Below are 14,105 nucleotides of genomic sequence, written 5' to 3'. Positions count from 1 at the left end.
ATACTTTGATGTGTTATGTGTAACGTTCAATTTCACATAATAGCAACTTTCTCTTCAAACACCTGCTATTAATTATCCAGCCCTCAATTAAAGAATGAATCAACTTAATTAATCATGAAGAAACTCAGATGTGAGTCCCATAATCCTAAACTCTATCAAAATCTCAAATGAAGTAATCGTCATTATAATAGATTTTCTCAAATAGGAGTTTGTGCTAGTGGATAGGGGAGATGAATTAGTGGAGAAAGCCAGAATGGCAATCACCAAAATTCATATTCACCCCACGCAAAATTGATGTGTAAGAGTATGTATATAAGCTATCTGGAATTGACAAATATACCCTTCAGCATCGATCTTCCCCTCGCAGGACAATGATATGTCCCTACTAAAGACCTGCAGACCATTTATCCCAACTAGCCTTCAGCTTTCCAATGCTTTTAACCAGCAACAAAAAAGAAGGGAAAATATGAATTGTAATAAAGGGATACAGCTGCAATCCAAAGGCTGGGAGAGTAGTGATGAAGTGGTGGGGTCTTGCGCCCTTTTTCAGTTTTACCATTAGCATCGGGGTTACCTTACCCCTCCTCCCTTTGGCCCTCGCCAAAAGGAAACTCCACGTGCATTGCCTTGCCCTCAGAAGACCACATCATTCTCTCCTCTGCCCTTCCCCTGACCCCCATTTCAGACCGGTATACCCTTCGCCACCGCCCCTCCGCCCCCAACCAATTTTCTCGCAGCATTCCAAGAAAAATTCTCACCCTGACCAGAGAGAGAAAGAGAGAGAGATTGGAGAGATGAGGAGACAGGACAGTCAACTGTCTTCTACTTCTCGCCGGGAAATGGGGCCGGGAAACCACCACGCCACAAGCATCGGCTGCATGTCCGGCATTTTCCAACTCCTTTGCACCTACCATATCCGCCGCAAGTTCCTCACTCTCGGTACGTTATTATTTATATAATTAATCCCTCTCTCTCTCTCTCTCTCTCTCTCTCTCTCTCTCTCTCTCTCTCTCTCTCTTCCTTCGAATGAAAAACCGGCCGGCGACCATTCCATAGCTTTAATTCTCTTTTGTACAGTTCTGTCGTCGTAACTCGATCCCTTCTATATACGGAGGGTTGGTTTAACTTCTTTGGTTCATGATCAGAAACTGTATGTAGGAAAGAAATTAACAACTAGCTATCTACCTACCTTCCACATGACAAGTTGTTCCTTTTAATTCTATGCGTGCGCATAAATTTACGTGGCACTAGACTAGACATAAGATCGACCCAAAGATTTTTAATTTCTCGGGCAATCAACCAGAGGTGAATTTTTTTTTTTTTTATTATCCTTTTTCTCTTTCTCAGGGAAAAAAACTGCGGTCTCATGTCCCAAGGAGGAGGCGCTTCTTTCCAAAACGCAATCAGCGACGGAAAGTAATAACAAAAAACACGGAGACATCGTCACCGATGTCCGGAGATTATCATGCGAAGTACCCAGAAGCCCGACGATTCCGGCGGATATCCGACGATGGAATTCCATCAACTCGCCGGACAACTGCGGAACTCCACCGGCACTGGTGGCGCGGCTGATGGGGTTGGAGGGAGTGCCGGCCCAGGAAACTGCCGCGGAGAAGCGGCGGAAGCTTTTGGGAGCATTGGAGAAATGCGATGAAGATTTAAAAGCGCTGAAGAAGATAATAGAGGCGCTGCGGTCGGCGGAGAATCTTCGACCGTCGCCGGTTGTGAAGAACGTTATTGTGGAAGATAGTGGAGAGTTGACGAAGAAGAAGAGGGTTCCGGAATTTAATGGCGAGCAGCCGAGTCCGGTCTCCGTGCTCGACGAGTTCACTCGTTCACCTCCCAGCACCTACGCCCAAAAATATACTAACGGTTAGCCTCCTCTCTCTCTTAACTTTTTTTTTTCAAAAGCATGATTGTTTGTATTTGTTAATATGAATTAATGAACTAGCTTTACTTTATTTAAATTATTTTAATGTTTGTCTAACGGTTAGTTTTCAATATTTTAACACAGTAATAATTTAAGAAATTATATAGACTTATTTTCTTTTTTATATTTTTAATTGTTCTGCCTTTTAACTTGTATCTATATTGGTGAAATTATTATTGTTATTATTTGTTTTTTGGTGCATACATGTGTGCTATAACTATTTGGTGAGCCCTAAAGTTATACAAAATCAACTGCTCCATATGCATGAAAACATTGTGTATAGTCCATAAACATAAATTTCTAATTAATTGTATCACACATTTAATTCATTAAAGATTTGAACAGAGAGATCAAACCATTTTATTCAAAATTTAAAATCATAATAAATAGTTGCTATTTTAGTTGGTCAAATGAAAACCCATCGCCTTAAAAGACTGCCTATAATAGAAGAACGCTATTTGTGATTTAAAATACAAATTTAAATTTCGTAGTACATTAAATGCATGTATTGCAAGCGATCGATTTGTCAAAAATGACCGAGGGTTGAAATATTGCATTGCCTATAGTAATTTTTTTGAAAAATAGCAAATGAGACTGCCTAGAATATTAGCCTTTGTCGGATTTGATTCTCCAGAGGCTATAATAGTTCTGCTGATATTAAAAATAATATAAAAAATCCATCTCGTTATCTCCCATACAAATACAAAATTATATACTTTTCAGCAAAAAAAAAACAAAGAGAACTAATTAACACATGCGCAATCACACCAACAAGCAAAATATTTTTTAAAAAAGGAAAAAGATAATAGTAACACAAGCAAAGGGTCCGACTGTTTTTTTGCGGGTTATTGGCGTTAAAGCAGGCAGACCCAGTCAAAGATAAAAGATGATGATGCAGGAAATAGGAATAAAGAAGAAGGTATCTGAAAAAGGAAAAACGAAAAGAGAAAGACAATAAAAAGACAATGGAGAGCTCGATAGCTTAGCTTAAGAGATTTGAGTGGGCGACAGGAGGTGCACTTTTGCAGGTGGTCGGTACGAATACCGGTCGCCGGACCGGCGGTGGGCCGGGTTTGGGTGGGGGGAGGTGGGACTGGGGACACTGTGCATGTCTGCATGTGCATGGGAGGGAAAGGACAAGAGGACCCACGCTATATTTAAGTACTACGTTGCTTTCAAATTTAGCAAAGTAGGATGGCTCGCAGGCCCGGGCAATCATAATATCTCCATGCTTTACACCAAGGGATTAATAATTTTGACACCTCGGTCGTCTTTAATAGGGCAGTCATGGACTAGCATATGGCCATTTTTTTTTTTTAATTTAATTACCCAGAGTCATGACTAGTATTTGAAAAAATACGCGGGAGACATTTCCATCCACATATCCATGTGTCCGTTTATTTGATTATGATGGGTGGAGATGATTCACTCAATCACATGTTATGATTGAAATTTAGTGAGTGTTGCACTCAATTGATTTGAATATGAAAATACAGATAACTTTCAATAATAAAAAATTACAGACAACTCAAAATACAATTTCTTTCACTCACTGGTTATTCACTCTATCTACCCCACACATTACATTTTACACACACACACAAACACACACACACACACACACACATCTATTTATATCAAAACATCTAACGATAAGTGAAGATTATAATCAACAATGGTGGGCTGGTTGGTGAGGTTGCTGCCGACTCCAGCCTAAATTCAATAGAGGTGGGCTGCCGGCCATCTCCAGTCAAGTTTATTTTTCAACATTCAATCTTAAACTTGACTCTCCTAGTTTTGTCATTCTGAGCATTGTTTTCAGCCTTACAAAAATATCATGCTTAAGTGGTTTTGTGAAAATGTCAGCAATCTGATCATACGTTTTGTAATATATCAACTCCACTTCTTTCTTCTTGACATGCTCTCTGATAAAATGATGCTGAGTATCAATATGCTTACTTCTTTCATGAAATACTGGATTCTTCGCAAGTGTAATCATTGATCGGTTGTCGATGTAGAATTCTATGGGGTTATTTTGAAGAAATCTCAGATACTTCAGTACATTCCTGATCCATATACCATGACAAATAGTTAAATTGGCGACAACATACTCAACTTCACATGATGACAACGTTACAATAGGTTGTTTCTTTGATGACCATGTAAATGTTGTATCTCCCATGATAAATGTGAATCCAGTTGTGTTTTTTCTTTCATCAAGATCTCTTCCCTAATCGCTATTTGAATAGCTAATATGTTTGCAACCATCTCTTGATGAATAGAACATACCATCAGTGATGGTACCCCTTGACATAGCTGTCACGTCCTGAACCCGAAAATGGGACCCAGGGGTGAAAATGTAACCTAACCTATCCCTGTATTATACAAACCATCCACAGATACAGTATAAATGATGAGGGTCCGACCTCATGGGGTTCCTAAACACCTTAAACTCATCCAAACACGACAGAATATACGCAGCGAAAAAAAGGTCGTTCTATACATAAATACAGTACCATACTAGAGTCTATACAAGAGTAGAACAGGCTCTATCATACAACGTACAACTGAGTGCCCAACACATCCCAAAATGGCAACTTATCAAAACATAGTCCTAGCACTTACCCAAGCGCTAACTGCAGTACACCGACCACTATGCTCCCCACACCAGGACGCTAGTTCCGGTTACTAGAAGGATCTGTAAAAATGTACGTACAGTAAGGGTGAGACACCTCTCAGTAAGGAAGAACATATGTTATATCAGTGTGTGGCATTTGAGTGTTGTCATGATGCAACATACATGCAGTTAAATGCAGACCAGTACTAATTTCACAACAATGCCTACAAGCACACACACATGATCAGCAATCCCGGTGTCGTCACACCCTTCGGCCAGAAGCCAGTGACGTTGGCCCGTAGCCAATCTGAGTAACACGGCGCCACCGGCACATGGCTAGTCCCCGGTTCCCATGGCATCGTACCAGCGCTAATTAGTGGATCCACAGCCTTTGACCTGATCTGTCGGAATAGGCTCATGCCCTCGGATATAGAGCCGGACCTCTACCAATCTATGGCCAGCGATTTCATACGCCCTTGGATATAGAGCCGGACACTCTCAGTACCTGGAACAATTCGGAACCGCGTTCCTACTAGCATTTAAACAATCACACACACATGCATGCTCATATAACTAAAAAAACCACACCCATTTGGTAATCTAAAATTCATGGTTTTCCAAAAAAAAATACAGTTTAAACAAGTCAAGGCATGACCATCCCTATAACACAGTATAAATCAACATATACGCTCGATTTTCAACAAAACCAGGGATGCAGCCCGTCGCCCCTTTTTTCCCAAAACTGTAATCATGAAAAACACATAGTTTTTCCCATTAGATCCCCCCCAAATGAGTAGCAAAAACACACATAGGACCATGAACCACAGTTCCACCGAGTCAAAAATAACCAATACAAACACAATTTCCCTTACCTTTTCCCCGAATAGTAAATCTAGAACTCTAAGGTCCCTAAACAGCGAACCGAGTTCCAAAACCTACAAATCATAGTACAAAATATACTCACAATACTGTTCCCTACAAAACTATCGTATCAGAATTGAAAACCGAGCCTTACCTTGATTTTTTTCCAAAACCCGAAGATCTCCGAAACGGGATTCTGATCCATAGAATTTGTAGAGAATCCTTCCACGATCCTCGTGGTAACTTTAGATTTACGATTCTCGCGACGAACGATGAAGAAATCTAGAGAGATAGAGAGTAGGGAGAGTTCTAGAGAGAGAGAGAAGAAAGAGATAAGATTTAGTTTTCTTAGCTTGGAAGTAATGAAAACTTCTATTTATAGCACTTTGACCCGGCCACTTCTCGTTGACGAATTGCGTCCTCGTCGACGAGACCAAGACCTCATCGACGAGTCTGGGATCTTCGGTTTTTCCAAAACCCCTCAGCTTCTCCTCATCGACGAACCTCTGAACTTCATCAATGAGGCTTATTTATTTAAACCCACATATCACGATTTAGGTTCTTACAATAGAGGAGTATCCTCTTCATTGCATTCAAATGAGACTAGTCAGGAGTCTTTATGTACCTGCTGACAAGTCCAACTCCATAGAGTATGTTTGGTCTAGTGCACATCAAATACCTTAAGCTTCCAACCAGACTCTTGAAATATGTGTGGTCAACATCTCTTCGCTCATTCTTTCTCAATTCCAATCCTGTTTCAACCGGAGTTTTCACAGGTTTGCATTTGTCCATCCTAAAATTTTTTAGTACTTCTTCTGCATAGTGACTCTAGGAGATGAAGATTCCTTTCTCACTTTGCACGAATTCTATCCCAAGAAAATGAGTCATCTGACCAATATCCGTTATTTCGAATTCTTTGACCATGCTTCTTTTGAAAGCAAAAAACATCTCTGGATTGTTTCTGGTGAATATCAGATCATCAACATATAGACATGCTATCAACATGCTTTCGTCTGTCTCCATTTTCATGTATAGCGCATGTTCATAGGGACACTTCTAAAATCTATTCTTCTAGAAATAGTCATCAATCCTTATGTTCCATGCATGAGGTGTCTGCTTCAAACCATAGAGTGCTTTCTTTAGTTTGTACATTCTATCTTCTTTTCCCTTCTTCACTTATCCAAGTGGTTGATCGATATAGATTTCTTCTTCAAGAAAATTATTCAGAAATGTTGATTTCATGTCTAGCTGGTAAATCTTCTATTCATTTTGTGCTGATAGTGAAATTAGAAATCCAATGGTTTTAAGCGTGGCAACCGGGGCAAAGATTTCTCCATAATCAATTCATTTTTTCTGCTTGTAGCCATTGGCAACAAGTCTTGTTTTGTATCTCTAAACTTCTCTTCGAGCGTTCTTCTTGGTCTTGTAGACCCATTTCACACCAATAGTTTTGCGGCCCTTTGGGAGATTTGTTAGCTCCCAAGTCTTGTTCTTCTCGATGGATTGAATCTCCTCATCCATCACTTTTCTCCATTTGTCTTCTTCGTTAGCATCCTTAAAGTTAACTGGGTCACTGGTCAACAATAGACAATATAGTGTAACATACTCTTCTATAGGTTCTATAGTTTCATATAGGTAAGCTAGATTACGGGCTCTTTTAGACCTCATATATGAGTTTTCACGCTTAATTGGTGATGGAGCTTCATTCCTCTGTGGTGAATCATGTGGAGGTGTCTACAGCTTGGGAACTTGTGACTCGATAGCCACTTCTCTTGTCTATGTGAGTTCTTTTCCTTCAAGCATCAATTCCACATCTTTGGAAGATTCAACTTGTCTCACTACCAGGATTCATTTTCATCAAAAATGACATCTCTACTATGAATAACTTTCTTGTTGATGGGATTGTATAGTCGATATCCCATGGTGCTGTCGTCGTATCCAACAAGGCTATATTTCTCTCATTTATCTTCCAACTTTGTCCTTCTTGCCTTTGAGATCTTGGCGTAGGCTATGAAGCCAAATACTCTAAGATGACTTACACTGGGCTTGTGAGTACTCTAGGCTTCATGTGGCATCTTTGTATCAAGACTCTTTGTAAGACACCTGTTGAGTAGATAGACTGCACATGAAATTGCTCCTGCCCAAAAACTTTTTGGCATATTCTTATCCTTTAACATGCTCTTAGCCATGTTAAGGATTGTGCGGTTCTTCCTCTTAGCTACACCGTTCAACTGGGGAGTGTAGGTTGGTGTGAACTATTTTTGAATCCCTTGTTGCCTAAGGAATTCCAGGAAAGTTTCATCCTTATACTCTCCTCCTTGGTCTGATCAGAGTGACTTGATGCGATAGCCACTCTGTTTCTCCACAAGAGTTTTGAACTCTTTGAACTTGTTGAACACCTCTGACTTCCTTTTAAGGAAATAGACCCAATTCTTCCTGTTGTAATCGTCGATAAAGGTGAAAAAGTATCGATTTTGTCCATTTGAAAATGGCCTCAATGGACTATACACATCTGTGTGAACTAGAGGCATGGTAGATCTCCATTCGACTTGCTTTCTAAAGCTATTTCTGTGTTGCTTGCTCAAAACACAGCTTTCACATATCACATTTGGATAGTGGATGTTGGGTAAGCCTTTCACCATCTTCTTGCTTCCCAACTGTTTCAAACTTTCAAAGTTCAGATGTCTGAACCTGAGATGCCATAACTAGTATTTGTCTTTGATGATAGTGCTCAAACACCTAGGCATATCATGTTGAATGGCGAGTGGAAACATTTGACTCTTTTCCATTTGTACTCGAGCAACGAGCTTACTTCGAGCATCTGTTATCACCATTTGCTTATCTCTAAGGCTAATTCGGTAGCCTTTCTCGACAAGTTGTCTGAGGCTTAAGATGTTAGTCTTCATGTCTGGAACGTAATAGACATTGGAGATAAAAACATGGTCTCCATCATTCCTCTTGATTAAGACATTTTCTCTTCCTCAAACTAGGAATTTAGAGAGATCACCAAATGATATCTCTCCCTGAACTTTCTTATTAAGTTCATTAAATAGGTTCTTTCTACCAATCATGTGATTGCTAGCTCTAGAGTCAAGGTACCAAACTTTTTGGTCCTAGTGGGTTGAATTATGTGCCATTAGCATCAATGATTCTCTTTCGGCTTTCTCCTTTTTTTGCAAAGTTAGCATTTTGATTTTTTTCATAATTTTGGGGATTACCTCTACACTCATTACTATAGTGTCCGTACTTGTGGCAGTTGTAGCAATGAATGTTTCTCTTTTCTACGTTCAAGCGATTATTATCCCCTTCTTCTTCCTTGTCCTCTATCTCGTGGGACATAGTTCTATTGATTGCGTCCTTCTCTGGTGGGACCTCTTCCGCCTCTGCCACCTTCTTTGGATTCAAAATTTCTCGAACTTCTTCCATGAGATCCTCGGCTTCGGCCTTTTCCTTATTGTGACATCCCCCCTTTGTCGTATCTATTTGTAGTGAGGGACAACTTCGTTTGGAGGGCTTGTTCCAATGCTTTATCATCACTCCTTCTATTAACTTTCTACTCATGGGCATGGAGTGAGCCCACAAGTTCTTCTACGAACATGGTTTCCAGATCTTTTGTTTTTTCCATGGTCACAGCTATATAATCAAATTTTGGATCCAAAGATCGCAAAATTTTCTCACAAATTCTCTCGTCATTGAGAGTCTCTCCATTTCTTCTCAATTGATTTGATACTACCATGAATCGTGTATAGTAATTAGCAATAGATTCAGTAGATTTCATTCTTAAAGATTCGAAATCACTTCGCAATGTTTGAAGAAGAATCTTCTTCACTTTGTCTGCACCTTTGTGTGTTCAATGAAGAGAGTCTCAAAATTCTTTGGATGTCTTGGCGGAGGCGATGATTTTGAACGTGACCTCATCAAGGCCTTGGTAGATTATGGACTTCATCTTGCAATCTTTCTTTCGATCGGCTCGCAAGATCGTTCTTTGAGTGTCAGATATAGTTGTTTCATCTTCTTTTAATGGGGCTTCTCTGTACCCATCTTCAACGATGTCCATTACATATTGAGAACCTAGTAGGGCTCTTATTTGAATAGACCAATTGTCATAGTTCCCGCGTGTCAGCTTTAGACTAACAGCTTCTGTAGTACCATTAGCCATCGGGTTTAATATATCAAAAAACAGAGTGATAGAGATTTATTTTGGCAAATTTGATGCCACCAGTGTCTTTAGAAGGTCAAAACACCTTAGGAACTGATTTTGGGTTGCAAAGAACCAATCAAAATGACATTGAACCGGCTAAAAGAAAATTTCTAAACTGATTTGACTTAACGACCAAAAGATGGCGTCAATGAACACTATTAGAGCCACGTGGCGTTTTCTGGGCCTACCGCATGTCAGCGACTAGACGCGGGTTAGTCAGCCGAGTCAGGTCATGTTCGTAGGGCCAGTTTCTGGGTTGTTGGTTCCGGCCCGGGTCGCGGATCGGGCGTCTAGGTTGGATCACGTCAGTTGGGCAGAGAAGACATGTGAGGATGTGTGTGTCACATGATATCACTGGTAAATAGTCTCGCCGACGCATGAGGTGCGTGTCGTTGACGCTGAATTCGCTGGCAGCGCGTGAGAGCGCGAGTGGGTGCTCCCAGACTCCGTTTGAAGCACGATTTTCGTCGCTGAACTCGTCTCGACGCAAATTTCACAATAGTATGCTCAATTTTGGATTTAGAGTAACTTCAAATCTGGGAAAAAAAATCAAATTTCCCCTCTGTTCGCCTCTATTTGGCGAATTTTGGCAAACCTGATGCTCTGATACCACTAATGGGTGGGGGTGACTTACTCAATCACTGGTTGTGATTGAAACTTAGTGAGAATCACACTCAATTGATTTGAATATGAAAATACAGATAACTTTCAATAATGAAAAATTACAAGCAACTCAAAATACAATTTCTCTCACTCACTGGTTATTCACCATCTTTACACCACACATTACATTACACACACACACACACACACACACACATATCTATTTATACAAAGCATCTGACGATATGTGAAGATTATAATCAACAATGGTGGGTTGGTTGGTGAGGTTTTTGCCGACTCCAGCCCAAATTCAACAGAGGTGGGCTGCTGGCCATCTCTAGTCAAGTTTATTTTTCAACATATTATTCACTTACTGAAAATTAGTCTCTCTTTGATATTAATAAAATAGGATCAAATTGTCATATGTCTAACATTAAGCAAATAGACACATGAACACATGAAAGGTTCCTTGTATAATTTCTCTTAGTATTGCATATAATAACATGGTGGGCAATTAATTATATCATCCTACCAAAATTTGGGGTTTTTTCATTTTCATTCTAATGTTTGAAATTGTGACAATCTCAGCACGTAATTAAAATTATTTTTATATTGGAGTGAACATTTCAAATTCAAAATTAGGATAAGTTTAAACTATTTAATGATTAATTTCACTTTCCCTTTCAAGGATCGTTTGATAGTGATATTAAAAATATTCTCATAAAATAATATTTTTAAGAATCTCATTTTTGATAATAAGATGTCTATTGCATGGAAATATTTTTATTCCATTCGTTTTGTACATAAGATTCACATGAATATATAGAATTTTCATGTGAATGTTTGGTTAAATATGAAAATCTTCAGAAGTATTTTACATGACTATTATACCCTTGATATGTGTTTAACGAATATATAAAAAATAATTACATTTTTTAACATAAAATATACTAAGAACACATACTTAATTAAATCTATATCATAAAAATTTTAATAATTATAAATTTAAAATATTTAGCAATTAATAATCAATTAACCACGATAATTGAAACAAATATATTGTCTAAATATTGAGTATTATATTAAATTTATATAAAAAAATAATAATATTAATTTTATTTAATAATTTAAAAATGTTAATTAACATTAATATAACACTCATTATAAAAATTTTAAATATTTTCTAATTAAAAAATTAAATAAAATTTCTTGATTAGTATTTGTAATAAATACTTTTTAATATGTTTAATGGAAAATTAACTAAAATTTATGTTAGTTAATATTTTAATTAAAATATAGTTATTTTCTAATTAATGATTAATTAAATTAAAATTTAATAATAAATATCTACAATCAACATTTTACTTATTTTTTCTAATTAAAGTAATTAAAATTTATTTCAATTTAAAATTTTTACTTTCACTTTATTAGTAATTTATTATTTTGAATCTAATAATAGAGTGTAATTATATCATAAAGATATTATTGTTCAAAATCCAAAATAGTGATGGCATTTTAGTCTAACTTAATAGGATTTCCATAAAACTTATCAATGGGATGAGATGGAAACAGGATTTCCATGTTTCATGGGAATCCTTACATTCTAAAGAATGTGAATATGTCTGTCATGTCATATTCTCATATTCAAGAAAACGTGAAACTGGAATGTCAGGAGTATCACATTCTTAAGAATCTTGAAAGATATTGTAAAATAAAACCCCCTTAATTCAAATTTGAAGTTATTTCAGTTTTTTATGAAATTACGTCTTAATATTATACGCTCACACACACACAACAAATACGAAAATTAGAGAAAATTAAAAGGAAAAAGAAAAACACGAATTTACGTGATTTAGTAATGTGCCTACGTTTACAGAATTCTCGCACAATTTTCACTATCAAATGAAAAACTAACTTAGGGTTTCAACCCTCAACTATAATATGTATATATAATGTAGTATGAAAACCCCAAAATATATTCATATGATATATAGTTACATTACACCCTAACTCACATATATTGTACCGTATTGTGGGGAGGGGGGGGGGGGGGGGGTTTGCCCTCTCGCAACCCTCAACGTACCCTGACTTAACTAGTTTAAGCTGACACAGAGGTCTCATGCATGCAGGCTCCTGAGCCTGCCAATTTGAACAACCTTCAACTGCATACTCTCTGAATATGAACTATAACTCAACACAAATGTTTACTTGCCATAATTTGTTTTTGGATAGATTAGAGTATTACATAAGGGAAAAAAAATCCGTTTCGCATTGTATATCCTTTTTTACAATTCCTAAAATTTGAACTTGAAATCCATATTATGTTGCACTTTAATTTAATTACCATTACATTGTCTTTGTGGGACATGCCGCCTCTCATGTTATATTTTTATGGCATCAAATTGGTCCACAAGAATTTTTTTTTTTTTTAGAAATATATTGTGCATATATAATTCATACTCACATTATTTGTGGTAATAGAAAGTCATATATTAATAATATCACTTTTTTTTGTTGCTATCAGAAATTTAAAATGTAAGGTGAATATAAGAATGATTTTTAACATGAAGTGGACATTGTCACAATTGACACAAAGAAAATATATATATATATATATATATAAGTGTATATATAAATGATCAAAAACTCAATGGCAAATAAAGTGATATTAACTCGGTTATTTTTGTTATCTCATGAAATATATTTAAATATTGTTAGGGTTTGAATCTTTCAGTACATAGGTCTGAATTTACATAAATTTTAAGGAATCTCAGTATACTTGTTTTGTATTATATTTTATTTAAATTTATAAAAATTCAAATTTTTTGTTCTAATTTCAACTTGATATATCAAGTGATTTTCTATTTGTAATATTAATAAATTCTGTATATAGAAAATTTTCTTTTATGTTGAAATGATTGGTATATATGACCCATCCACCAGTGAGCCCCAAATTCATCCTCTTATACATTTCTTTGAGTGATGTTATGCATAACATGTCGGTGATGAAATGTCAAAGTAGCAAGAGGATGTGAGGTGAGGTCTCCCTGCTTGACAGATGGACCACGTAGCAGGGGGTTTGGTTTGCTTGCTTTTCATAGAGCTAGAGGCATGGAATATTGATATACGCAGTGGTGCATAATATGATTGATGCAGGGAGAAGAGGAATGCGACAGCAAAAGCAACAACTAGTGAGGAAGAAACCCGGAGAAGACAATGACATTAAATTGTCAGCAGAGACGGCAAAGCAAGTGGAGAAGATCAATGCAGATGAGAGCAGCACAGCGCAGCAGCTGCCATGGTATTGGAGCAGCAGCGGAGGCATGATAGAGACCGTGGAAGAAGTTCGCAGGGACATAGCATGGGGGGAGAAGCGAGAGGTTGGGAGAATAGGGTTGGCCCTGCAAGATCACATCTGTAGAGACCTGATCGAAGAGACTGTAAAAGAGATGGGTTGTTGTTGCATCATCCCCAACTCTTTGCCTCTGGAGGCTTGTAAGAGAAGATTGTGTTTCTAACCTTAACTTATTATTTGATGGCTGTGTGTGTGCTTTTTTGCATCCATCTTAACATATATATGAAAACATAGATATAATTGGATGCGAACTCTAGAAGGGACATATTATTAGTCCTAGAATTTGAGACTTTTATATATATATATTAAAAGCTTAAGGTTCTAACCTTACTAAGTAGTTGGGAGGCATAAGAAATGGGGATGGGTTACCTCTCATTGTGTAGTTCAAGTCTAGTAATGCTTTGAAAGAAAGAATTTAATTAAATGAAAATCACCTTTTAGAGTGTCTTTGATGATGTATAACATTAGTTATAAATACTCTCACTTCTAATTTATGCCATTTCTGTAAGTTTTTCTTTTTTTGGTATCATGGATTGCA

At 37.3% G+C, this 14,105-nt stretch overlaps 1 protein-coding gene across 1 annotated transcript; it reads left to right on the top strand.

Moving 5' to 3' along the window:
* The first annotated feature begins 619 nt into the window (after positions 1-619).
* On the top strand, positions 620-13,874 carry LOC131144068 (uncharacterized). Its single transcript, XM_058092439.1, has 3 exons — positions 620-939; positions 1,348-1,872; positions 13,369-13,874. Exons 1-3 carry the CDS (start codon positions 795-797, stop codon positions 13,728-13,730), a joined length of 1,032 nt encoding a protein of 343 aa, XP_057948422.1. The 5' UTR covers positions 620-794; the 3' UTR covers positions 13,731-13,874.
* Positions 13,875-14,105: the final 231 nt, after the last annotated feature.

The sequence above is a fragment of the Malania oleifera genome, chromosome 12, assembly GCF_029873635.1.
Source record: "Malania oleifera isolate guangnan ecotype guangnan chromosome 12, ASM2987363v1, whole genome shotgun sequence".
NCBI lineage: Eukaryota > Viridiplantae > Streptophyta > Magnoliopsida > Santalales > Ximeniaceae > Malania > Malania oleifera.
The sequence above is the reverse complement of the archived record's forward strand: the minus strand, read 5'-3'. Positions and strand labels throughout refer to the sequence as shown.

What these genes read in the sequence shown, in the direction of transcription:
- LOC131144068 (XM_058092439.1), top strand. Translation starts at nt 795, where the DNA reads ATGAGGAGACAGGACAGTCAACTGTCTTCTACTTCTCGCCGGGAAATG. An exon ending in CCGCAAGTTCCTCACTCTCG is followed by an intron (nt 940 to 1,347) that starts GTACGTTATTAT and finishes TCTCTTTCTCAG; the next exon opens with GGAAAAAAACTGCGGTCTCA. An exon ending in CGCCCAAAAATATACTAACG is followed by an intron (nt 1,873 to 13,368) that starts GTTAGCCTCCTC and finishes TGATTGATGCAG; the next exon opens with GGAGAAGAGGAATGCGACAG.